We start from the raw sequence: 26,792 nt of genomic DNA on the forward strand, positions 1-26,792 counted from the left end.
CCAAACACAAAATCACTGATGAAAACTATTTGAAAAAAAAAATTAGTGTAGGAAAACAAATATTATTTCAAAAAAAATTAATGTTATTTTTATGTTTATATGCAATTTGATCACCCCAAAGTATGAGCTGTTCTTTGCAAGATATTATCAAGTGTTCTTTTTCTTTTTTTGTAAATAAAGTTTTATTGCAGCACTCAGGGCTGCATTCAAGGAAAGCTAACTAATCCTCTCGAAGCACCCATCAATTGCCAATAGCTTCTCAACTAGGAGTGGGGCTTTGTGACATCTCCATCCTCTGTGCTGTGGTTTTGTCTTGCCTGATCTTGTGGAAAATGTTGCAACCACCATGAACTGATGTGCAGCTACTATACTGTGTCTGGAGAACACTCTTTTGCTGTGGTCATCCATGACATCTGGCTTTTAAAACCATTCTGCCCTCTCTTCCATCATGATACTGGCCTTGGGAGGAAGTATAATATTGTCTTAGTTAGGGATTCTATTGTTGGACAAAACACCATGACCAAAATGCAAAACTTGGGGAGGAAAGGGTTTATTTGGCTTACACTTCATCACTGAAGAAAGTCAGGATTGGAACTGAAACAGGGAAGGATCCTGGAGGCAGGAGCTGATGCCGAAGTCATGGAGGGGAACTGCTTACTGGCCTGCTTCCCATGGCTTGCTCAGCCTTCTTCTTAGAGAACCCAGGACCAGCAGCCCAGGGATGGCACCACCTACCATGGGTTGGACCCTTCCCCATTGATCACTAAATGACAAAGTGTCTTACAGCTGAATCTCATGGAGGCATTTGCTCAACCGAGGCTCCTTCCTCTTTGATGACGCTATAGCTTGTATCAAGTTGACACACAAAACCACCCAGTACAGATATAAATGTCCCATTTAGGACTGAGCATTCTAGGCTTTTATGTTTTACATGTTGGTCAATTGTGAGTCTCTGTGTTAGCTGTTTGTTGCCATCTACTGTAAAAAGAAGCTTCTTTGATAAGGGTTGGGTGATACACTATTCTATTGGTATCACAATAAGTCATTAAGAGACAGTTTAATGCTATGCCACTTTAGCAGAAAAATCATAGTATTTTTATCCCCGAGAGCCTGTTCTTTACCTAACAGTGGGATTCTTGACCCTACTAATGAAGCCAGGCATGAGTTCCATCTTGTGGTGTAGGCCCTAAATCCAATCAGAAGATATTTGGTTGCTCCGATATTTGTGCCACTACTGCATCAGTGTATAATCTTTGCAGGCCAGCTGCTGTAGCTTGCAGAATTTAGTTGGGTAAGGTTGATGATGATTCTCCCCCAGGTGATATGTAGACTGTCTTTCAGCACTGTGAAGCTAACCAGTAGGGACAAAGTCTCCTAGTTGATACCAGCCTAATTTCTCCATATTCTTGAATTTGAGTGTATGATGTCTTCAGCAATGCAGTCTTATGATGTGCTAGAGCATGCTGTTCTCAACATGTGGGTTGCAGCCCCCTTGACAAACCTCTTTCACTCAAAATGTTTGTATTATGATTCATAACAGTAGAAAAGCTGCAGTTATGAAGTAGCAACAAAAATAATTTCATGGTTGGAGGTCACCCCAACATGAGGAACTGTATTAAAGGGTCACAGTATGAGAAAGACTGAAAACCATTGTTTTAGAGGGAAACACAAGTAATAGCAATAGGTTGTAATGTTTAGGAGTCTTTGAGGCCTCACTGGCCAATAATTTGAAAAGAGGTAACCTTATATTGGGCTGTGGGCTTTATATTTGATAACCTATGATGTCTACAAAAGGCATTGTCCACATGTAATTTTCAAATATTTTATTAAATTAAAAAAGATTATTTATTATTTATGTGTGTACATTGTATGGACACACACATATTATGTTATACAGATGTGCATAACAAAAGAAAACTTGCGGAAGTTGGTCTTCTTCCACATGGATCCAATGAATTAAACTCGGGTCACCAGAGCCACCTCACCACCCCAGGTGACTTTTATAGGTACTATTATAGATGTATTTTATTAACTGAAGTAATTATATGGTCGATCACTTGGCTTAATTTTCAATCATATTATAAGACTCAGATCCTGCATTTTCAACTTCTTCCCACCCTACAAAGATTTCCCATTTTGTTTTCAAAACACAGGAGTTGGTCGTTTTTTACTCTTTGACTCTTTGGGGGCCTGCCACCCAGCTCTCAAATAAATACAAGGAGGTCTATTCTTACTTAGAAATGCCTGGTCTTAGCTTGGTTTATTTCTAGCCAGCTTTTCTAGCTTAATTTATCCTGTCAACCTTTTGCCTCTGGGCTTTTATCTCTTGTTTGCAAACCTTTCTTTACTTCTTACTCTGTGGCTTGCTGTGGAGCTGGGTGACTGGCCCCTGGAGTCTTCCTCCTTCTCTTCCTCCTAGATCTTCTCTTCCCAGATTTCTCTTCCCGTTTATTCTCTCTGCCTGCCAGCCCCACCTATCCTTTCTCCTGCTTAGCTCTTAGCTCTTCAGCTCTTTATTGGACCAATCAGGTGTTTTAGACAGGCAAAGTAACACAACTTCACAGAGTTAAACAAGTGCAACATGAAAGAATGCAACACATCTTTGCATAATCAAACAAATGTTCCACAGCATAAACAAATTTAATACATCTTTAACTAATCCTTTACAACACACAGGCAACAATGAAAAGATCACTGTGTTAGAGATCCAATGATCTGAGTTCTGCCCTTCAGTTTCCTTAATCAATAAAAACGATCTTTAAGATCTCGTCTGGCACTGACATCTCACAATCTACACTTACATTTTAAGTGTAAATTTAATGTTTCTAGGGAGCATTTCTAAATAAGGGTCTCTTTTCATGTTGCCATTTTGTCATAAAATTCTTTATTGTTAAGTTGAAAATATTTCTTCGTGTAATTTCTTCTGCGTACAGATATTCACCAGGAGAAAGTGGATTTCAGAATCTTAACAATGTCAAAAACGATATGCTTACACTAAAATTAACTGGATTGTTGAAGAAGGTAAAGAGTTACTCTACAGATTGTAGGCATCCTACCAAATAAGCTACTTTTACTGCTACTCAACATAAAGTAATTTTCTTAAAACTTTGGTTCTGAGGGTTGAGCCTAGGGCTTGCATGATGCAGGCAAATGCTGTACTGTGGTGCCCACCCCTTCTCCCCCCCCCCACTTCTCTGTCAAAGCTAAGGTATGTAAGATGAGAATAGGTTTGACTTGCTGATTAATGATCCAGTATCTTTTTTAAGGAAATGGCATTAAAATATAAAAAAATATATCTTAAAAATGAATGCAAATATGCTGTTATCTACACACTTTTTTTGGCAAAATTATTAATAATGCAATAAATACAATTGTAACCACACATCCTAGCAGCTCATTCAGGAGCCCAGTGAGCATGAATTATACACACCTGCTGGAAGAGAAACATGATCTGGATCCATGGCTGGGGGGCTTGGCTGATGAGGGTGAAGCTGGACTTGCTGTACAGGCAGTACTGACCCTTTAAGGAACAGGTAAAGAACAGCTTTGCCACACAACTTTTCAAGGTATCTAGAAATAATATAGCATTGAACATTAGTTATGCTTTATGACCCAACACACAAGCACCTTTAGGGACAGTTCTTGAGTTTTCAGATGGCGAGCTAATGACTCTATACAACTCTATATTTTGGAGTGGATCCATTTCATGGAGGGTACATATTTTAAGTGTATGTAAGTGGAAATATGTTCAAATGAATATGGTTTTAACAGGTTGTATTCTGTCAACGTTTATCTTCTTTTAAATACCATGCTATGATAAAAAGATCAAGCAACTTCCAGAGACATGGAAGCCATGAAGTTAACACAAAGGTCTGCATGTCACCATGCCATAGTCATCTCATTGGAAACACTGAAGTGGCGATTTCAGAGGATAAGCTCAATAAGTCAATAGAGGACATGCAGAATCTACCGGCAGTGGGTAGTGAGCCGCTAACTGCTGTCCTTTTGGCAGTGTGCGAGTCATAAAGATAGCTTCCAATAAACTCCTGTCAGAAATGTAGGCTCCTGTGCTCTGACCTAGTCTGGTTTGAGAGGCAATCTCAACGTGAAAATCAATTACCTGAGATCATTCCTTAAGCACAAAAAAGTGGTGGGAGGGCGATATGGGGCTGAAACAGTGGAGAATCATACATTTATGCACTCAAGAATAAAAGGAGGGATGAATGTTGTGAGTGTAGGTTGAGACTGTATGTGCTAGCACCGTATGAAGTCCTAGACAGTAACGGCAATCATGGACTGACTTCTACATTTTTACATGCTGGATTTTACTTAATTTTTCCAATCCTATCAGATGAAAGGTATTATTGCTGGAATCTTAAATGCTACCCAACATCTCTTATGTTAGAAGCTTGGTTGTCAATAACGAGCTAGGTCTCCAAACATGAAGATGCAAGAGAACAGTCCACATCAAACAAAGTCAGAGATAGATTTAGGATATTCTCATAGGAGCTCTAAGAGTTTGCAGACACGAAAGCACTTCTGGAATTTATATGAACTTTAAATCAAATACATGCCTTTTCCCCCACATAATACTAATACAGTTGATTTCTGGCAACGATACAGAGTCTCTCTGTGGTTACAGTGCATCAGTGGGAGGCCATATGTCATAAATAAATATTTGGCTCTATCAAGCGGAGGCTTATCAAAAGTCGTGCAGAGGCAAACGAGGCTGGCAAGTGGGGATCCCCTGCAGGCAACGGCCCACGTTGTGACTCCAGCAGGCACCGTCCACGTGCTACCAATTACTTTGCAATTCTGCATATACGTAACAGCAAGCAGATTTGAGGAAGAGAACATTTTAGCAAATTTTATGATTAGACTCCACTAAAACGAGCCTCTTGACGTTTTTCTCTCTGAAGAGGAAGGGACAAGCGTAAGGAAGGCTGGGTGTGATTCGTCTGCCTCCTCTGTCTCCAGCTGGACGCTCTGAATTAAGACCTCGTGTCCCAGCGGCTGCACGGCGGTGTCTTGGCCAAGGGACTGACAGAGTTGGGAAGTCTGTTGCACCTCCACAGAGCGCATGTCAAACTCTGACGCTCTCGTTAGCGCTTGTTCTTTGAGTCCTAAGGAGCCCGGCTTTCCCACGACAGTCACTACTTCTGTGTTGACTTAATAATGATGTGGCTGTCAGGAGAAAGTTAGGTGGCCTCTTGTTCAAGTAAATGCTGCTAAGATTCACTGGACAGAAAGGAACTAACCCTGTGCAGCCAATTCTGGAGACATCCTGTGAATTTGGGTACCAGATTTAGAACCCCTGTCTCCAAACAAAAGGTCATACTATAAAAACGTGTATATTTCAAGTATATGGATATAAAAAAAGTGAACAATATGAGGGTTAGCATGAAATAAAGAGCCCTAGCAATCACAGACAGCAGAGGAGTTAGCCTTGGTGATTGAAGCTGAGGAACCTAAAGGAGCCACATCCTGGTACCAGCGTTGGTGCAGGGACGAGGATACACATGTGGGTATCACTGCAGGCAGGGGGGTTAGAACTAAAGGCTCTCGAGGATCAACAGCGTGGTCGTAGGCATTGGGCAGGGATGAGAACACATGTCTGAGAAAGTATGGGAACAAGAGGCAGGGACATAGCTATGAGTCAGGAGCAAGTCCTAATTGTGCCTAATTGTGCTACTTACTGGCTACCTGATCTTGGATTGACTTTCAGGTTTGTCAAATAAAACCAGGACAGCAACAGCTACACTAAAAACTTGTCATCAGGATCAAATAAAAAGTTATTCCAGCCAGGCAGCGGTGGTGCACGCCTTTAATTGCAGCACTCTGAGAAGCAGAGGCAGGGGGATTTCTGTGAGTTCAAGATCAGCCTGGTCTACAGAGCCAGTTCTAGGACAGCCAAGGCTACCAAGAAACCCTGTCTCAAAACACCAAAAAGGGGAAAAATCATTTGTTATCTTATTCAATTACTATCCCCCATGTACCATAAATTGAAATTAATTGTTTTTGCTATTAATAAGCACACCACATAGACACAAGGTCATCTGGATCTGGATCTCGGTTGGAGGTAGACCCTGGAAAATGGTTTATAACGGATCATGTGAAGGAAGGAAGGGGCTGGGCCCGAGTCACGCAGCCCTTAACAACTACATCAAATCTAATGGCCTTCATCTCCCTCTCCTTTTCCTTCATCCTCCCACCCCTTTCTTTGTAAATCCATATAACCCATGTCTCTGCTGGATGACTCAAAGTCAGCTTAGGCCATGTGACTGCTGAGGTCTTCTAGCATCTTGCAGAACAGAGCACTGAAAACTACCTCTGGCGACAGGGTAGGCTGTGCCCCAGCCACCAAGCAAAAGACTCCCCAGCTTTCAGATGTCACAGTCGCCCGAAAGCAGCTGAACCCAAACAGATCCGGGAACTGCGGGTCTATGTTGTATGCTAAGAACAGAATGGCGGGAAGGAGGGGAGCAAAATCTCATAGACGTAGTTTTGTTTATTTTTTAAAGTAAATCTTTTGTTTGCTTGTTTGTTTGCTTTTCGATTTCTTTAGCTTTTCTGTAACTGGCTCTGTAGAACAGGCTGGCCTCTGCCTCCTGAGTGCTGGGATTAAAATCCTGCTCCACCTCTGTCCAACTAAAATAAATCTTAATTTTAATTAGCATGCACAGTGTAATATTAAGTTGGGGGCCGTCACCTCAGTCCCTGGCATTCATCCTTGGGGCACCAATGGAGCAGAAAGCTCCATTTCAGGCCCCTCCCCTTGGGAGTTGCCTTGAGCTGGGCTCCACCTCCAGGAAAGCCTGCCAAACGCTGACCCCTCCCCAGGGAGGGTCAGGACCACTCCCACAGGCTATTTAGGCTTGTGCTGGAAAAAGGAACACGAGGTCTTTAGGTTTTGTGTGTACTCTCCCTCTCTGCCATCCAGTCCCCAGCCTCCAAACCCCCACCCAAGAGTGCTGCATTCATTAAACGTGGGCATCTTTGATTTGGCCTAATCTGGTCTAATTGGAGTTATTTTGCATAGATGGAGAGGCCTGTCTTAAGATTTTTCCTAACACACAGTATGGGTTTTATCGTAGAATTTTGAAATAAAATTTGATTTTGTTGATTCTCTTTCCCTATCATCCTCCCTCCTGCTCTGGAGTCCCCTGTATGTCTCCATACCCCATAATGTCCTTTCCCCCAGTTTCGTGTCTCACATGTCCCGTCACCCTCATGGTGGTCTCCTTTCTGGTGTCATAGCCTAGACTGCATGCACCTTCACTTGTAAACATGCATACAAACATGATCTAGTGTCCACACAGGAGAGAGGGTGTGTGGGTTTTGCGTTTTTCAGTCTGGGTTACTTCACGATGTAATTCTTCCCCGTTCTACCCATTTCCCTGCAGATTTTATGATTTTACTTTTTCCTTTAAGACTAAATAAAATTCAATTATGTACACAGATGTGCCACATCTTCATTACCCATTCATCTGATGCTGGATATTATCTGGGCTGGTCGCACTCCCTCACCGCCGTGAACAGAGCAGCAATGAACATGGATGTGACGACATCTCTGTGGTCTGATGCAGAGTTTTTCGAGTAGAAACCCAGGAGTGATGAATGGGGTCACGTGGCAGTTCTATTTTTGAGTTTTTGAGAAGCCAGCAATGTAAACTAATTTTATTGCTGTTTTATTTGTCCATGTGAACCAGGGGCCCTTATTCTGAGCGAGGTTCTCAGAGCTCTTCCTGCAGGTCTCACATGGCAAATGCCCACTATTTCGTCCTCTTCTGACTTGGGAGCTGATGTTTTCCCCAATTTAAGTATCACGCAGTATAAATCCAAAGATTAACAGCTGAGGCTGGCTGTGGATGTCCTTACAGAGGGTTCAGAGTGTGCTGGGACCTTCATGATCTGCACTGATACGAATCCCACTGCCTGGAGCCGGAGGTGCCGTGAAGAACAGGAACCTCTGTGGATGAGTGATGGCACCTGCTTGCCATTCAGGAAGGGCACAGTTTATTTCCTGCCTCCCCTAATCCATTTGGGGAGCAAGGGCTGCTGAGTTTGATTTGATTTGCTGTTCTGTCAAAACTGAAATCAGAGGGCTGAAGAGATGGCCCGATAGTTATGGGGGCACGTGCCGCTCTTCCAGTGGACCCACGTTTGGTTCCCGGCACCAACTGTCTGTAACTCCAGCTCTATGGGGGTCTGATGGCTCTGGCTTCCATGGACATCAGCACTTATGAACACACACACACTTCTTCACCCAATTACCTTCATTCATGTTATTATGATAGGCACTGGAGCAACTAAACGCAGCATAAAAGTCAGACCTCTCCACCTTCATTTGTACCTATTACCTTCAGTTTCTCAAATCCACCACTTACAGTGTCTGTTTTTTGGTGGTTTTTTTTTTTTTTGGATCCCCAGTGGCATCCAAACCTGCAGCTTCCTTGGATACCATTGGCACCACGTCAGATTAATAGAGATCTTTACTGCAAGAGACTGAAATTGCCCCCACACACCCCAAGCACTGGGTAGGGTACCCCAAACAATGGTGAGCAATTGTCTGTGATATCATTGTGGCCACGGCATCCTGGAGAGGCAGTGTCACTTGTGGGAACCACACTGCCCCCTTCAGGCAATGAGGGCCGTCTCCAACCACCTTGGGAATCAGAAGTTCCATGCAACAATGCCAAAGGCTGCTCATTTAAACATAGTCCTTGTCGTCTGCCTCTCTGTTTAAAGCTACGGCAGTGCCCCGGCTGTGGATTTGGAGCCACTGAGCCCTTTAATCTATACTTCCCAATGGGGTCACACTGCTCCAATCTTCTTTCTTTCCTTTTCACCTTCTCTTCAGTTGGAAGATTGGGGCAGTGGCTGGAGCCTGGGTATTTGCTCTAAACTTTTCCCTCAGAGTCAGTGAGATGATCTCCGAAAGCTCTCTGTGGAAAAGTCAGTGTCTGTGGTGGTGGAGTACTGGGATGTGTTTTCTCCTTGACCTTCCCAAAGAAGTAGAGCCACCACGTGAAGAAGGACAGGAATTGTGGTCGTGACAAAGAAGCCCAAAGACCATGAAATGCAGAGAACGTCAAAGAGAGACAGAATACTGAAGATTCACCGTGAGGAAGGAAGTCAAGCCAAAGAGAGGATGGGCATGTCCTGGCGGTCGTAATAACCTGGAAGCTAAGATGCTTTGCTTCTGAATAGTGAGCGCTGGGCTGGAAAATAACCAGTGTCTGCTTGGGGATAAAAGAGGGAAACAGGGCAGAAAGTAGAGGCTCTCTACAAAACCATCAGTCAACTCTGTTTTCTTCCCCTTTTCTCTCATCAGGTCTGTCAATCTGATGCTGGGAAAAGGGGACGTGAGTTCCAGGATTGGCTAGTGAAGCCTGTTAGTGAAGTTCAGTTGGTGAAGACCACAGTACCCTCCAAGTTTACATCTCTCGCTACCAAACACACCAGTCCCTAACATAGCGCTTCGTCTGTGCTTTGTGTAGCCCACCGGTCACCGAAGCCACCAGCCTCCCTCTATCTGGTCACTCCCTGAGTGGACTGAGAGCTAGCCGCACAAGTCAGCCCCCTAGAAATATCCTTCCTGTCACTCCTGGTCTTCTAGCTTTCTGCCTCTTCCTCACTTGAAAGCCTCTTATCAGTGATACTGAGTCTGTGTAAATATTAACAAATATTTCCGTGGGTCATTAGGGGAAAGAAAGAGATGGGCTTTGGGATTGCCTAAGGGCAGTATGAATATTGTAAACTAAACTGCTGGTTATTGCTGGCATTATTCTCTTCTTCCCACATATGTTATGAATACCAAAGTATTTAGTTAGCGTCAGGACACACCTCCAGCCCCATTATTTACATACCTACAGCTTTGTGGATGAGCTAAATGTAGCAGCCCAGACTGATTACATGCGGACATGTGGATCAGGCTGCCCCTCTACCCCTCCAGTGATCGCTGGAAGGCTTCAACAGAACTCTTTGGAACCCTCCTCATGAACCATAGGTGGAGTCACCTGGAAGCATGTATTAAGTCCGCGAATACTGTTTCTCTCTAGCGGATGCTTTGGTGCTATCCCTTGCTTGGATGAATGGGAGGAGTGAGGAAAGGGGTGTGGGAGCCTGGGAGAAGTTGGAGAGGGGCGTGGAGATGTGTATGATCTAAATACATCATATTTGTGTATGAAATCATCAAAGAGTAACTAAAACTTAAAAAATGAAAAGCGTTCTGGGAAGACATACGTAAAATTTCTAACATGCGTTAACTGATAAGATTGAAGCGATTTCTAAGCCTTCTCTATGATTTTTCAAATTTTTATAGTGAACATTATGTTTTTATAATAATAAAATTATCTTCAGTAGAAATTTTTTTTCCCACCAGGAAATGGATGAGAATGGGATAACATACTGTGGACTTGATGTCTTAAGGGTTTAGTTATCAGTTAAATTTATTTCATGCATAAAATGATTTCAAGTAATACCAGCATCAGAAATGCAAAAATACTTAGAGACTGATTGTGTATGGGGGCTGGAGAGGTGTCTTAGCAGTTACGATCACTGGCTGCTCTTCCAAAGGGCTCAGGTTTGGTTCCCAGCAGCCACATGGTAGCTCACAACTTTGTTCTAATACCTTCTCCTAGCCTCCAGGAGAACCCTGCTCACATGTGATACACAGATATACATGCAGGAAAACACCCCCTCCACACGCACAAAAATAAGTAATGATAAAATTATATATAAAAATTGCGTATGAAAGGCATCAAGTGCTTGTAAACTAGCAGCTCCCGTTTTGAAGAATTAGTTGATAATGTGTTAGTGTCCTGGGGAGATGACCTTCTGAGTTTGTACTTCAATCTCTGTCTTTCTTATTGTAGAAGAGGCCCTGGGGTGCAGGGGTGAAGCGGGAGCAGAGACCGCTGGATCACACATGGTTATGGAGCCTGCATTCCCACCCAGCTGCCTCATCTAGTGTTTCTGCTCCACTTTCATGAATCACTAATGGAGTTCAGTTACTCAACAAGAGCCAAGAATCACCATCACCTGCCTGGAAAACCTCAGCCTCTGGGTCTGGAGGAAACACAGGTTGCATTGTGAATAGAAGCGGCTTAGGCTTCTGCAGAAGTGGAAATGGCAGGGGGGATTAGAAATGGCTATTGAAGTTTTCTACAACATTGAGACTTGTTTATTGTATGTAATGCCCTTCATATGTTATCGCGGGTATTCCGAGGCAATCCCACCTATGACGAATGAGCGTTTTCATCTCCCCACACAAACCTTGCTCATGACCAGCTGACTCCATGTCAAGTTCTTACTATTTGACTGGGCAAGAAGTGGAAGGAGAGGCCTGGGATCAAAAGTAAAAAGAATTTTTTTTTGCTTCAGGATGGCTACATTCTGACGCTGTGAGTCTGGGCACTTCTGAACCCCGGGCGAACTGAGCTCTTGGTAAGATTTCTGCTCTGGGGAAATATCCCATGGAGATTAGAGGAGAGTCCCAAGTCTTGATGGATAAAGTAAAAATGAATTTGAAACATATGGATTACATGCTTTAAAAATGAGCTTGAGTTCAAAAGTTGACAAAAATAATAGCTGGTTAAAAACATTTGGGGATTTCTTAAGCCTCAAATGTTTGAAAACTCACTTTCTGGTTTGGAACTAGATGGTTCCTTAACCATTAGGGCATCATCAATTACATTAAATGTATTTACAGATAATAATTTAACCAACCCTGGGTGAAAACATGCTATTCTATTTCTTTTTTCTTTTGGGATTTTCCTCATATTTTAGTATTTAAATTCTCAAACAGTTCTTATTTCATATAATTGCTGAATTACTTCAAGGAAATAGAAGAATTATTCCTGCTGTAGATAAGTTCAAAAGTCAACCAGGGAACTCAAAGTCAAACATGACACAATTAAAAAAAATAACACATATCTTAAATAGTTAATACATATTTGATATTTGATCTATTGAGACTTGAACTATAAGGAGAATAGCAATTCTGCATGAATGTGAAGAATGTTGGTCTTGAGTCTTTTACAGTGGACTCATTTATACAAGTTTGAAGACTTTGCTGAATAAAAGAACAAATCAAAATTCCCAAAGTGGCATAATTGTAAAATAAAATTTTATCAGGAAGATTTGACAAGGACTGTCCTGGTTAGGCCTAATTGTCAACTTGACATGGCCTAGAGTCATCCAGAGCACTCAGTTCCCTGTGGATGGCACCATTCTTCAGGTAGGTGGGCCAAGGCTAATGCAGCTAGTTAAACACAGGGTAATTTGCAAGCCAGAGAGCCAGTTAGCAAGCATCATCCTCCAAGGTTTCAGCTGTACTCTCTTGGTTATTTAGTCAAGGTAGCAAGCAGACCTGCCTTCAGGCTCCTGCTTTGAGTTCCTGTCCTGACGTCCCTCAGTGATGGACTGTGACCTGGAAGTACAAGATGAAATAAACCCTCTTCTTTGCCAAGATGTCTTTGGTTAGAGTGTTGCATTACGGCAATGGGATAAAACTAGAACAAGGATGTAGGCATGGGATTAATGGTCAACATTAACTGCAAAGATGGAGTCTATTTAAGTGTGTCCAAGGCTCTTTGTGTAGGAACTTAGAAAAGAGCATATCATGTATTCAATGGGAAAATGGTGACTTACAGCACAATGATAGTTCCCATCAAGAGGAGTGAGAGCCAACTGGATCAGTCACTAAAGGTCAGTGAAGATGAAACTGTATTTGTCTCACTCACTGTTCAATGTTTGAGGTTAGGAGAACATATTGCGTCCAACGTATTTTTGCTTAATTTTAATTCTCTGCATTCTGGAAGTGAAATGTAATCCACACCTTTTACCTTATACACAACTCAGCGGGGTATTATTAAGACACATTTGATGCAAGGGTATTTTGAGACTTACAAAATTATCAGCCATAAAGAAATAAATACCATGTTTATAGAGGATCAGGACACAATACCCAAATTTAAACATATCCCCAGATGTGAGTTTCCTGCCTTCTAAGCCCAATCGTCTTTCTTAAAATGCGTATTCAAAGATGCCTAGGGACACAAAGCCAGTGCTGTGAAGAGTCGAAACAACTAACCTTGGCACTATAGCCAAAAGGACGGACTCATCCAAACCACACGTTTCTTTTACATAAAAGTTACTTTCTGTACTACTAGGACCTGATAGACCCTTTCATTCCTGGCTTTAGGACATAACAAGGTAACTTTCTTCCCACCCTTCCCCAAGCTATTAGAGTCCTTTAATTTACAGATGCTCTAGACTTTCTTTCTTTTTATTTATTTATTTTTTTTTAATTTATTTATTTATTAAGGATTTCTGCCTCCTCCCCGCAACCGCTTCCCATTTCCCTCCCCCTCCCCTGATCAAGGCCCCCTCCCTCATCTGCTCGAAGAGCAATCAGGGTTCCCTGATGGAAAGGAGGGAAGCAGTATCGGTCAGAAAGTCTAGAGCACCCATGTAGGAGACAGAGACCCACATGGGTGCTCTAGACTTTCTGACCGATACTGCTTCCCTCTTTTCCATCACCATTTGGCTACTCAGAGGTCAATTTGTAATTGTAATTGTGATTGTGAAGGTCACATTCAGCACTGGAAAACTCTTCACATATAAATGTCTGAAATGAACTCAACTAATGGACTAGTTTAATTTTCTGTACTTATTTAGTTTAATTTTCACATTGAATGAATCAACTCTCTCTTTTTAAAAAAACGTATTTTTTGTTTGTAGATTTGGTGCAACTTAGAAAAGTAAGTAAATGCATTGGAATAGGAACAGTAAATGTAGACACAACGTACCAATACGCTAACTAGGGATTGTTATCTGTCATTTAATGTATATTAATTAATGAATTTAAGAAAATAGTGAGAAAACACCTCAAAAAATATTGAAAAATGCAGTCTGTTTTCTCCTAACAGAAACAAAACCACCGAAGGAAACGACAGGGACCTAATATGAAAAAGGTAACTTTCGGCGTATGCTTATTAGAGATATACAATTAGTTATAAAGTTGAAGCTGATTTTGAAAAGTCAAGTATCAATAGTTTCATACTTTTGCCATCTCCAGAACGAGGCACTTAAACTTAATTGCAGGCAGACCATAAAAGGCATTGGAGGTAATCCAGTCCAGACTGTGTCACATGACCTTCAGCCGTAGGACTCCTGGTTTCAGCATCTATGAGAACGGCCAGTGTGCAAAACCACATATACATCAGAGCTGCCCTGCCTTAGGGCAAGAGGGTGGATAAGGAAAGACGGAAATTATGTGTTAGATGCTTACCAGCACCTACAGGCAAAGGCCAATAGATACCCATAGCAACCAGTTCCAAACTGCGCCAAACAAAAATGTCTTCAAACATGACTAAATTGTCCCTTAACCTTGTCTCTGACTTAAATCACCATTTCATTGCTGTGAAGGGCCCAAGACTTTTCAGGCAACACAGTTTGAAAACTTACAAAATCTTAGTATGCCCTTGGGAGAGGCATGTTAGACCAAAACAGAAATGAGGCCGCCTATTCAAGGCATGGGGTTGACTTGCGGCAGAGCTGCGGCTAGTGTGCTGTGAAAACAGGAGGCTTCAGAGCCTGGGGTCACTGCCAGGACTCAAGTTGCCAGCACCGTGAGTACTGAAGCAAAGTCTTCTCATTAAAAATTCCAAACTGAACATCCTAAGAAGACATAGGCTTTATTAGAGGCCAGGCCAGATCTAGGGGCCTCAGATAAGACACTGCCCACCACCTGCTAATACTCTTTTAAAGTCTACCCAACAATCCCAGATTGCACACCCTCCCCTGGGCTCCATTCTCCAGCCCATAGGCCTGACAGTTTTACCAGAGGCCAAGTTGGTTCTAAGGACCCCAAGTAGTAAGGTACTGCCTACTGCCTGTTAGCACTCCTTAAAATCTGCCCCCAAACCCCAGACTGTACCCCCCCTCTCTCTCCCTGACTTCATATTCCAGCCTACATTTTAGGAAGGAGACCTCTGTTTTAACAGAGGCCAGGCTGGATTTAGGGACACAAGGCCCCCAAATCACAGCAGAGACACCCTACTGAACCTGAAGACTTGCTAGTCACCACAATCCTTGGCCATTTAGGCCAGAAGACCAGAGAGGAAATAGAAACCAAAAAAGGAAATACCAACCCCAAAAGGATGGACACAGGAATCAATACCTAGACTTATAATCATCCTCAGATCAGATGCTTGTTTACGCACCACTGTAAGAAGACAATAACCAAAAGGGCAGTTTGGCACCACCAGAACCCAGCTATCATATGACACCAAGACCTGAACATTTCAACACAGCTGAAGCACAAGGAAATGACTTTAAATATAACTTTATGAAGATGATAGAGGTCCTTAAAGAGGAAATGAAAAAAAAACTCTTAAAGAAATCGAGAAAAATACAAACAAAAAATAGGAGGAAATCAATAAATCCCTTAAAGAGTGCCAAGAAACTCAAGAAAGAACAAAAATACAGGTGAATGAAATGGTTCAAGATCTGAAAATGGAAATAGAAGAAATACAGAAAATACAAACAGGAAATTCTGGAAATGAAAAATCTGGGTAAGCAAACAGAAACTACAGATACAAGCATCATCAAAAGGCTACAAGAGATGAAAGAGTGAATCTCAGGAGTTGAAAATACGATAGAAGAAATAGATTTGTTGGTCAATGAAAATGTTAAATCTAAGAAATTCCTGAAACACTATGAAAAGACGAAACACAAGAATAGTGGGAATAAAAGAAGGAGAAGAATCTCAGCTCAAAGGCCCAGAAATATATTCAACAAAATCAAATAACAAAATTTTCCTAACTTAAAGAAGGACATACTTATAAAGGTACAAGAAGCTTGCAGAACATCAAATAGATTGGATAAAAAAAGAAAGTCCTTCTGCCACATGATTATCAAAACACTAAACATGCAGAACAACAACAGCACCAAAAAGAATATTAAAAGCTGCAAGGGAAAAAGGCCAAGTAACATATAAAAGCAGACCTGGTAGAGTAAGACCTGAATTCTCAGTGGAGGCTCTAAAAGCCAGAAGGGCTGCAAACTCTAAGAGACCCTGGGTGCCAGCCCAGACTATTATACCCAACTAAACTGTCAATCACCATAGATGGAGAAAACAAGTATTACTGCTTGAAGGGGATGTGCTTAGTCTTACTGCAACTTGATATGCCATGGTTTGTTGACATGCATGGAAAGCCTGCCTCTTTCTGAACAGAGGCAGAGAAGGAGTGGATTGAGGCATGAAGAGGGAATGTGGGGGAGGAAATGGGAGTAAGGGAGGGAGAGAAAACTGCTTTGAGGATTAAAACAAACAGACAGACAGACAAATAAATAAATAATATTCCGTACCTTGGGCCAGGCATGGTGTCACACACCATTAACCCCAGCACTCAGGAGGCAGAGGCAGGTGTATCACTGTGAGTTGGAGATCTGCCTGGTCTACATAGCAAGTTCCCAAAGAATCCAAACCTTGAAGAAAGGTATAGTGTTCAAGTTTCTCTGTCCCTCTCCTTTCCTCTTCAACTGGCACTGAAACCTGATTCTTCACAGAAAAATGATGGCCGTGTTTTGATGTGTCCTTTTTAGAGCTGCATGCAGCTTTCCCATCTCTCCCCACAACCTTCCCATCTCTTCGTGCAACTCTAGACATACAAGGACTGGACCCCTTTGTTTGGGTTTGTCTTCTCTTTCTTCTTTCATCAGAGCACTTGCTGTGTCCTAACATCTTCCCTACTGCGCTTATGTCCTAGCCAAGGTTTCTATTGCTGTGATGAAACACCATGACCCAAAGCAACTTGGGGAAGAAAGGGTTTATTTGGCTTACATTTCTGTATTGCTGTTCATCACTGAAGTAAGTCAGCGTAAGAGCTCAAACTGGGCCAGGAATCTGGAGGCAGGAGCTGAAGCAAACACCACGGAGAGGAGCTGCTTACTGGTTTGCTCCCTCTGGCTTGCTCAGCTTGCTTCCTTACAGAGCCCAGGACCAACCCAGGGGCACCAATCACAATGGGCTGCATCCCCATCAATCACTCATTAAGAAAATGCTTTACCGCTGGATCTCATGGAGGCATTTTCTGCACCGAGGTTCCCTTCTTTCAGTAACTCTAGCTCCTGACAAGTTGACACAAGCCAGCCAGGACAACGTATTTCTCATTTTTATTGTTTATTTCATGTCTTTTCCAAGTAGCACAGTCTTAACGAAGTCAAGATTATTGCGCTGAAGCTTTTCAGGTACTTAGAATGGTGCTGTCATGTAGCAGGCACTCAGAATATGGATGAAAGAATACATAACTGAGGAACAAGTGGGAGAAAGAAGTAGATCGTGGGACTTTCAGCACATTAAGGTTAATTCTGTAGAAAGGGGAAGACTGGAGAAGAAACTAAAGCAGCAGTGGAGTCACAGGGATACGGGAAAAGTGTTAAGTTAGGAGGCTTTATTTGTAATCAAGCACACAAATATTTCTTTCTTTTTTTTTTTCAAGACAGGGTTTCTCTATGTAATGGTCCTGGCTGTCCTGGAACTCACTCTGTAGACCAGGCTGACCTTGAATTCACATAGATCCACCTGCCTCTGCCTCCCGAGTGCTGGGATTAAAGGCGTGCGCCACCAATGCCCAGCTATTTCTTGATTTTTTTTCTTTTTCTTTCTTTCTTTCTTTTTTTTTTTACTGCGAAGGAAAAATTTGCTAATGTGGATGGATTGGAGGAAGGACAGTCTCGAAGATTAAAAACAAGCTTTCTGCAAGTCAGGCTTATTTTTAATCCCGTTAAGAAACACTTCAAAGTAAGCCAAAGTAGCACTGATGGGCTCTTACAAGCTCACACGTTCTTTGCAAAGATGGACCAGATTTTCAAAGATTTATTAAGTATTATCTGTGTATATGCTTTTGGCCTCTGATTATTTTTCCCACATTAATGAGTACAAATGATTCAAACTTTTAAAACATCCTTTGCCAGATGAACCCAGTTTTCTGGTCTTGTACGCAAATATAACCCACAACTGACATTAGACCACGTTTGTTTACAGATCCACAACTTTCCGTGGCCCGTAAGCAGAAACAAGGCCATCCAGGCTCATCAGAGAACTGGCTCACCCAATATCAAGAATGATCCAACCTCATTAGGACTGGGGGTTTGACACATTTTTTTTTCTCTTGGAGATGATGTTAGATTTATACAGAGTCACTTTCCCGTTACTGTTGGTCCCCAGTGTGACCAAGGTCAGGGTTAAAAACGCTATTTGTGTTCCTGAGTCAACTCATACTGACGTCAGCAGTTTTGCGATGCTTTTACCGCTATTATTGAAGTATCAGGTTAAAACCCCTGAAACTGGTGTTTTTGTAGAGCAAAAACGCTGAACTTCCCCCCTCCCCTCCCATGAACCAATCTAATGTCCAGAATTTACTGAAGGAGCTGTTTCGCCTCATTTCTGAAGGTGGGCTTTGTGTAGCACGCCGGAATGTTAACTGTTCTTGGTGTTACCCACTGCTTGTCTCTTCAGTTAAGCGCTGCAGAAAGTTCTTGTTTGTTTTGGCTTCTTTTATTCTTTGTCTCTTGATTATTTTGTATAATTTATTCAGGAAGGCCAAATGTTTCTTTTAGGACAACGACACACTTGACAATAACGTGATTTCTCGGCCTGAATCGTCGCTAAGTTCTTAAGGAAAGAAATGGGATACTGCCTTGCTGGGCGGGTTTATGAAGCAAGGGAACTTGAGTCAGCCAGAGGACGGCTGCTGTCTACTGACTGGCTAGCGTAGGTCGGTCTTTGGGATACAAATTGTGTCTCCTGCAACCAGGCCAAGTACTTCATTTGTGGATGTATTACCAGGGAGTCATATAAATATTCTATCCCTTACACATGTCCCTGTATAGGAATTCCCCAGGCAATAGCTAAAATGTGAATGCATTCCAAAATGTCAACTTAAAAAAATATACATTCAATTCTAGGTTATCCCTGGTTGGAAATTTTACCATCAAAAATTATTATGGTTTTTTCCTTTTCTTTCTTTCTTTCTTTCTTTCTTTCTTTCTTTCTTTCTTTCTTTTCTTTTCTTTTCTTTTTTTGATAATGGATTCATTCAACATTTGGGAAATAAGTAAAGCCAGATCATTTAGTTGAGTCTAAAGCTAATTTTAACTCCTGCGATAATTCTTTGTAACTGGATGTTTGAAGTAATTCTGTAGGTTTTCTTCCACATTGCAACACCATTGGAGCTCATTATATAGTAAACTCTTCACATTTATGCCAAATTTGAAACACACACACACATGTACTGATTATTCTATAAAGTGAAATGTGTTTTACTCTCTCTTTGACACGGATGCCCTTTGTGGTACCTTGAACTTCACGTTTCCTCCCTTTGTTGACCTTGGTCACCTGTGTTCACAGATTATCAGCAAAACAGCAATGATGAAGAGGTCGCTCAGATTGCTCGTCACCAATCTTAGGCATCCCCACACCCTGCTATATGTCACTATATAGACTATATTTGAATGCAAGCAACACCGTTTTCATTTTTGCCCCTAGAGAATTAATTTAGGAAGGCTGCTCAGATCCCTACAGACATTGGAAAGTGTTAGCCTCTGTACAGATGGAGCAACTAGTTCTCCTTGTTACATTTGAACCCCAATTGACTTAGCAGAACACAATCTTTCCTCTGATTGGGGATGGGAAACGGGAGAAAGTAGAGTATGGGGAAGTGGACCCTTGAGGGATCCCCACCTTTCTGCTATGTGGTTAGGGGGCTGGGCTGTCTGGCTTGTTTCCTGTAGAAAGATGACATGTTGACACCTCACTTTAGCTCCCAGGAGAAGGTGTCTGCTGTCTGAGGACTGCTGGAGAAAAACAAAAGCTCTAGTCCTACAGTGGCATCCAGGCCAGCTCAGTCTGTGATCTGCCCCCGAGCTCTGATACTGCTGCATTCGTGTCTCAAACTTTTTTTTTCTCAGAGACAGAGTAAAGACGTAAAATGTAAAGAGTGTCAGGAGATTTATTGACTGGTGTAAGTCAAATTTTAGAGATTAAAATAAAGCAAAAATCTGTGGTGACCCAAATATCCAAACTATAATTAGAGAAAACTTCAATATATGGTGATTATTTCTTTGGACCAAGGAGCCTACACAGTGTGAGCCTACACATTGTGACTGGTTCCATTATGACGTTGACTGTGTCTTTGGTGACACTGGTCATAGGAACTGTGTTTCTATGGTAGACCTAGCCAGCCTCTGATAATCTGTCTTTACTTTGCCCTTTGCTGTCCCAGTGTCCCCCACTTTTGCTGGCTTGTCATCTGTACCGCCTCCTGGCATGGCTTCGCAATGTTCCTCCCATACTCTGCTCTCTAGGAAATCGGGGACTGTGTTCCTCAGATCTTGGGCCAGAGCAGAACACAGAGCAGTGGAATAAGAAAGAGGACAGTCTCCTACGGTCAGTGAGATGCATGGCTTCACTGTTTGATTACATGGTTGGAAGCATTCTCTGGATGCCCTGACCCTGGAGCCTGCTTCAAGGTCACTGCATTTCCCTTTTTATAAATTGGGAATGAGAAATCAAGCAACACAATAGTTTGCAAAACTCAGGATGCATAGAAGCATCCAAGTACAATCAAGACGACGAAAGTAAACAGATTGGTCAACTTTCCTCATGGGAAAATAAAAAAAAAGATACTAGAAGATATTTTCAAATGATCCATTTTGAAAAAAGTCCATAAAAGAGTGTGAATATTTAGGTGCCTTGAGAGTTTTGTCTCTGACATCTGAAATTTCGTGAGTGTGGGAACTTCAAAGCACTTACCTTCAATGTCGCACTGGTCTGGGACTGGAACCTTCCTTGCAATTTCCATGGCATAAGCCTTCACTTTACCGAGGTTTTCCTTTAAATGCAAGTAGAGCTTATCTTGGTATTCCACAGGACTTGAGGTGGTCTCTGGAATGTCTTTCTGGATGTTTCCTCTAACGGTTTCAGTCATGTTCTCTGGTTCTATATACACAATACTTGGGCGTGAAGCAGAGGAATTTCTCAGCTGTGATCCGTGGGTGTCTATCTTAAGGGGCAACTTGCCCGTTCCTAGGCTAAGTGGGTCAATCTCTGAAAGAGAGATGCTGGCTTGTATTCCTGCCCTTTCTCCAGCTTCCCCATCTTCGGCTCTCACGCTGTGTGTGAGCATGGTATTCAAAGCCAAACTCCTGGACCTATAATGAAAGGGTAGAAGAGTTAAGGGAGCTCTCATTCCCTGGCGAGGAGAAACAGACATGCTAGAACAAAACTTTACCTCCTCCAGAGTGAAACCTCTTTTTTTTTTTTTTTTTTTTTTTTTTTTTTGGTTTTTCGAGACAGGGTTTCTCTGTGGTTTTGGAGCCTATCCTGGAACTAGCTCTTGTAGACCAGGCTGGTCTCGAACTCACAGAGATCCGCCTGCCTCTGCCTCCCGAGTGCTGGGATTAAAGGCGTGCGCCACCCCTGCCCGGCTTCAGAGTGAGACCTCTTAATAGACCAGATAACTCAAGGGCCACCAAACCGTGTGACAATGTTCTGAAAACACAGGGCCAGGACTATAGTTCAGTTCATAGCACATGCGTGCTGTGAATAAGACCCTGGGTTTTATCATCAGCTCTATAGTGAAGAAAGAAGCGAATGTCTAGATTCCTCCAAAAGAAGATATAAATCAATTTCATAGCAAAGTTGGCTGCAAAATGGTAGACTAGATGTTTTTATCCTTTCTTGCTTTTGCCCCTGGTTAATCACTAGGGTAAGAGGTGCATCTGGCAGTCAGTCTCAGATTAACATGCTTAATTTCAAAAAGTGTTGACAAAGAAGATCATATTTATCTTCTTTTATTTCCCTAAGTCAGTGGTTCTCAGCCTGTGGGTCCTGGCCCCATTGGGGTAACACAGCAGATATTTACATTACGATTCATAATAGTAGCGAAATTACAGTTATGAAGTAGCAATGAAAATAATTTATGGTGGGGGAGTCACCACAACATGAGGAACTGTATTTAAGGGCCATAGCATTAGGAAGGTTGAGAACCACTGCACTTACTTGAATAATGAGAGCACTATGGGTAATATTTAATTCATTAAAGGATAACTTCGGGAAGCTGTAGGTTAAACAACAAAGCCAAATAAAACATAAAGTATCCCCAAACACCACGAGCAAAGAAGCAATATCTAATGTGAGTTCACACTTCAAAATGACAACTGAACAAAAGTTATACCTGCCAAATCTAATGTTTCTTTGTTCTTCCTTAGAGACGTGGCCTAAACTGTATCTCCGGACAGAACCAGGAGTATTGCCCTCCGCATTTATTTTCTCTTCAAAAGCTTGGATTTTAACTTGGAGTTTTTCATGGTTTCCCCTTGCAGGCTCCGTGGTCTTGGTGTCTCCCACTTTCTCAGGAAAGCCAACTTCAGCATCGGTTTTTCTGCTGAAAGAACAGAGACCATGAGCTGCTCGTCGTCCATGCCCTTGGAAACAGAGAGACTTTATTCTACCACCTTTATCTGGAAATGAAAACTCTGCCGGATAATTTTCTGGTTAGTTGTGTACAAACCTTTATTGACTATTTAGACACAGGCTTTTGATGTTCCTTCTAGACAGCCCATTTTGCCAGAAGGTTAGAAACGTTGGTGGTCATGCCAACTCCGTATTAGAAATGCTTTCTGGGGGCTTAGAGAATAAAAGCAGTTTGTGCTCACGTTTATCACATTGTTTTTTCGAAACTCTAGAAGTATGGTAAAAAAAATCATGCTGTACATTTAGTAGAACATTACGTATGCTGATTATGCGTTGATAGAAGCTGTTGACGGTTTCTGAAAACTCATGGTTTTGTCAGTTTTAGGGCAATCACTCCCAAGTCTTTCCCTGTCAGAGCAAAGTATGGCTTCTCAATTTTATTTATTTCTGTATTTGAGTGCTCTGTGTTCATGTACATCTGCACACCAGAAGAAGGCATCGGATCCCATCATAGATGGTTGTGAGCCACCATGGGGCTGCTGTGAATTGAACTCAGAACCTCTGGAAGAGCAAACAATGCTCTTAGCCATTGAGTCATCTCTCCAACCCTGTCTTCTCAATTTTAAGTTATAGGAAAAATTAGATTGTTTTTTTCTTTTTTTAAAATAAATGATATAAGATATACATACACATATAATATATATAAGATATATATACACACATATATACTTATATGTATAAAGATTCATTTGTATTTTTATTTATGTGGCTATGTGCATGTATATGTGTGTATGCCATGTGTATGGGTGCCTGTAGAGGCCAGAAGAGGGAATAAGACCCCTTTAGAATTGGAGGTACAGGTGGTTGTGGGCTGCCTAAAAGGCAGCAAGCACTGTTAATTGCTGAGTCATTTCTCTAAACATATTTTATAAGAGCTTATGAAACTCTTTGTGAGTATTAAATTTTATCTTTTAAGGCAGAAGTCAAATGCGGTATTATTTGAGGCCCCCTGAGAGCCAAGAGTTCCTTAGACAGGATTACACACTGCAGAGAAGCCATAGGAAGAAACTGCTCTGTGATACTAACTGAGCTGGACAATGATGACGGTCGCAGGCAGAATGTATTTCCATCTCTTGTCTGCATTCTAATATTTAGATGACCTAGGGTTATTTAATCTTTCACAAACGCTTACTTATTTTATGTGCATGTGTTTGTGCCCCAGCGTATATGTTTGCACCAAGTATGTGCAGGAACCACGAGCAGCCAAAAGAGGGCACAGACAGTTGTAAGCCGCTAGGTGCTGGGGACTGAATCTTGGTCCTCTGCAAGAACAGTAAGTTCTCTTAACCACTGAACCATCTATCTAGCTCGAGTTACTTTAATTTGAGTTACTTAATAATGGTTATTGATTAAAACCCATTTCTGTTAATTCGTATATTAATCATGGTCAAACAAGTTGTTTTTATTTTTCACACTTTTGACATAAAATATGTATCTTTTCCCCATACAAACTGATAATCCATCACCAACTGGGTGTCCTATAGTTCCATATGCTCTATATACTTCCAATACTAACTGCCTTGAGTCAGCATCAGTCTGCACAGATCTCCACACTTCCTTATCAGTTTCAAGCATGTGGTCCCAGGTCAACAACACAGAATAACTTGAGAACAAAGTCAGAGGGTTTACACACACACACACACACACACACACACACATACACCTCTTCCCCAAGGTTCAGTAATTCACCAAAGGAGACTTTAGGTTCAAGAGAGCCTTAAAGGCTAAGACTTTAGGCTACAGTTGTCCTTAGATGCCCCCTAACTCCAAGAGGCATTTATCATACCAGTGAGATAGGGTTGCCAGTAAAATACGGAATATCAGGTCAAATAAGAATTTCAGAGAAACACCAAATATTTGAAAGGAGTATTTATTATTAAACTGTTGATTACATTGAATATTCATATAGATTATAAAATGAAAGTATTATGTATTTTTAACATCTTATGCTATATTTATTTTTATATACATGCATTTCATTACTAGTAGGTCTCATCTATATTTTTGTACATTATCACTAAAATGTAGTTCATTATATTAAAGTTATTATACTAAAAACCCTAAAGTTTTTTTTTTATCTGAAATGCAATTAGATATCATGTGCATTTAAAAACTTACACCTGGCTACTTTGCTCCCTCATGTAGTCACACGCAGGGCACAGACAACAATCAAGAGAACAAGGAATGCCTGGGTCTGAAGTCAGGCTGCCCTCGGGTCTACCAGATACCCAGGAGACACACGTGGGGCAACTTCAACCGACTCATCTCCGCGGAGTGAAGGCGTAAGTCACAAACAATGCCACACCAATTTGGGATTACGATTAATAGGGTGATATTTATTTAAAGGGGAAAAAACTTACAGATCACTGTCCCAGGCAACGGCTCTCTACGCAACGCAACCAGGAGTCTAGTCGCCGGCGGAGCAGGAAGTGAAGAGAGAGAGGAGAGGGAAGTGGCCGCTTTTTTAAAGGGAGAGAGACCACGCCCCAAGGGGCTGGTATCTCAGCGGCGATAGGCTGGAGGAGTGGGAGGACCTCCCGCAACACCTCCCCCTTCTGTTTAAATAAGAGAGTTCTAAACCTACTATGAAATTATATACAATAAGTACAAATATGCTATTCTAACTAGCTTAGGTCTTGTATAATAAATAACTTGGCCAAGTCATGAGAGAAAGTAACTACATTTATATAGTCTTCAACCCCATCAAAGATCTGAGAAGGGAAATAATGTTACCTGGGTAATTAGGAAGTTCAGTAAAACAACTTCCAAAACATGCATCAAATCACAGAGACAACTAGCTACCTAGGCAATCACCCAAAGTCACATTAGCAGCGTTGAAGCAACCAACTTTGGCTAAGGCCTAACATAACTGACACACCATTTTCAAAGGCAAGCAACTTTTCAAAACTATCTTACCCTGTCTTGGCAGGATAAGACAGCCCTGTTTTATCCATTGATGCACGCTCTGTATCTTTGTCAGTGGTTGAGGTATGGGCATTTCTTTGCCCCAAGGCCAGTTCTGCCAAAAGGAAAGGCTCCATCCAGGTGGAGTGTCTTTGGTGCTCAACATTCTCTCGGGAATAGAGTGGTGTTGCCAGGAGCAATTGTGTCTCACTACCACAAAACTCTGAGTTAGATTAAAGGCCATTTTCTACAGCTCTTTGAAGAAGTTGAAGATTATCTATCTATACTGAGTATAATCTCTATATATCTAAAGAACCTGATTAGTCTAATTATAAATGACAAACTTAGATGACTATTAGTCTATATAATTCTCAATATCTATCTAACTTAAAGACTAAGACAATAAACGACTGTGAAACAAATGAGGACAATGACCTCCAAATATAAACAATGTACAAATATACATTGCAGTGGGTAAATATATACCAATACACGAACATTATATAAGTATCTTAATCAGAGGTAGAAATGTACACTGCAATATGGTAAATATATACAATACAATATATGTCAATACATAAAAAATGTTTTAAACAGAGGTAGAAACATGAATGCATACAATAGTCAATACAATTTAACTTTGTATCAATATACAAGAATCTATATCAATATATTTGTCTAACAACAGTAACTCACAATTACAAATCTATTATCCCATCATCCCTCTTTTTTTTTTTCAAAATGATCCCTGAGCTTATAAAATTCCTCCCCCAACCCTCAATCGTATACTAATTATAATCAACCCCTAAATGATGTCCCTAAACCCAAGGGCAAACTTTACTGGGAGAGGGGACGTCGTCCTCTAAAATTACTTCCAGCTGTCATAGGGGCCACGTTCTTTCTGGGGGATCCTGTGAAAGTAAAATGATGGTTAAATTTCAAGATCAATGTCTTTTAAAATTGCCAATAGTCTCTGAGTATTTTGTGCAGGTCTGGCCAAAATGTTGTATAAGATGTGCACCATTTCAGCTAACCAAGTTGGAACTGTCTTGTGCAGCTGGTATCCAAAGCAGGTCTTGTTGTAGCGCTATCAATATCATGACGTCATATCAACCAGGTGGAGTTGTTGTTATGGGGCCCCATCTTCTTCCTGGAAACTTCAAATGTCACTTCAGGAAAAACTCATTGTTCATTATGAGAAACTTAAGCATTAATCATATAGACATATATATATATATATTCAATGAAAGACATGATAGATATATTCAACGAAAAGTATGATAGATATGAAGAAAAGCAAAGATGTTTTCTAAACTCATATTTCTTTCTGTCCCATATCATG

General features: G+C 41.5%; 1 protein-coding gene across 1 annotated transcript in view; it reads right to left on the reverse strand.

The window, feature by feature from the left end:
• The window catches only part of Veph1 (ventricular zone expressed PH domain containing 1), a 167,661-nt gene that overhangs the window by 53,369 nt on the left and 87,500 nt on the right, over positions 1-26,792 (reverse strand). The window contains exons 7-9 of the mRNA XM_075950586.1: positions 22,248-22,457; positions 20,825-21,222; positions 3,431-3,570 (exon numbers count right to left, since the gene is read on the reverse strand). Of these exons, the coding sequence (XP_075806701.1) occupies positions 3,431-3,570; positions 20,825-21,222; positions 22,248-22,457 (748 nt within the window). The remainder of the gene's footprint in view (positions 1-3,430; positions 3,571-20,824; positions 21,223-22,247; positions 22,458-26,792) is intronic.

Source organism: Microtus pennsylvanicus, chromosome 16 (genome assembly GCF_037038515.1).
Source record: "Microtus pennsylvanicus isolate mMicPen1 chromosome 16, mMicPen1.hap1, whole genome shotgun sequence".
Lineage (NCBI taxonomy): Eukaryota > Metazoa > Chordata > Mammalia > Rodentia > Cricetidae > Microtus > Microtus pennsylvanicus.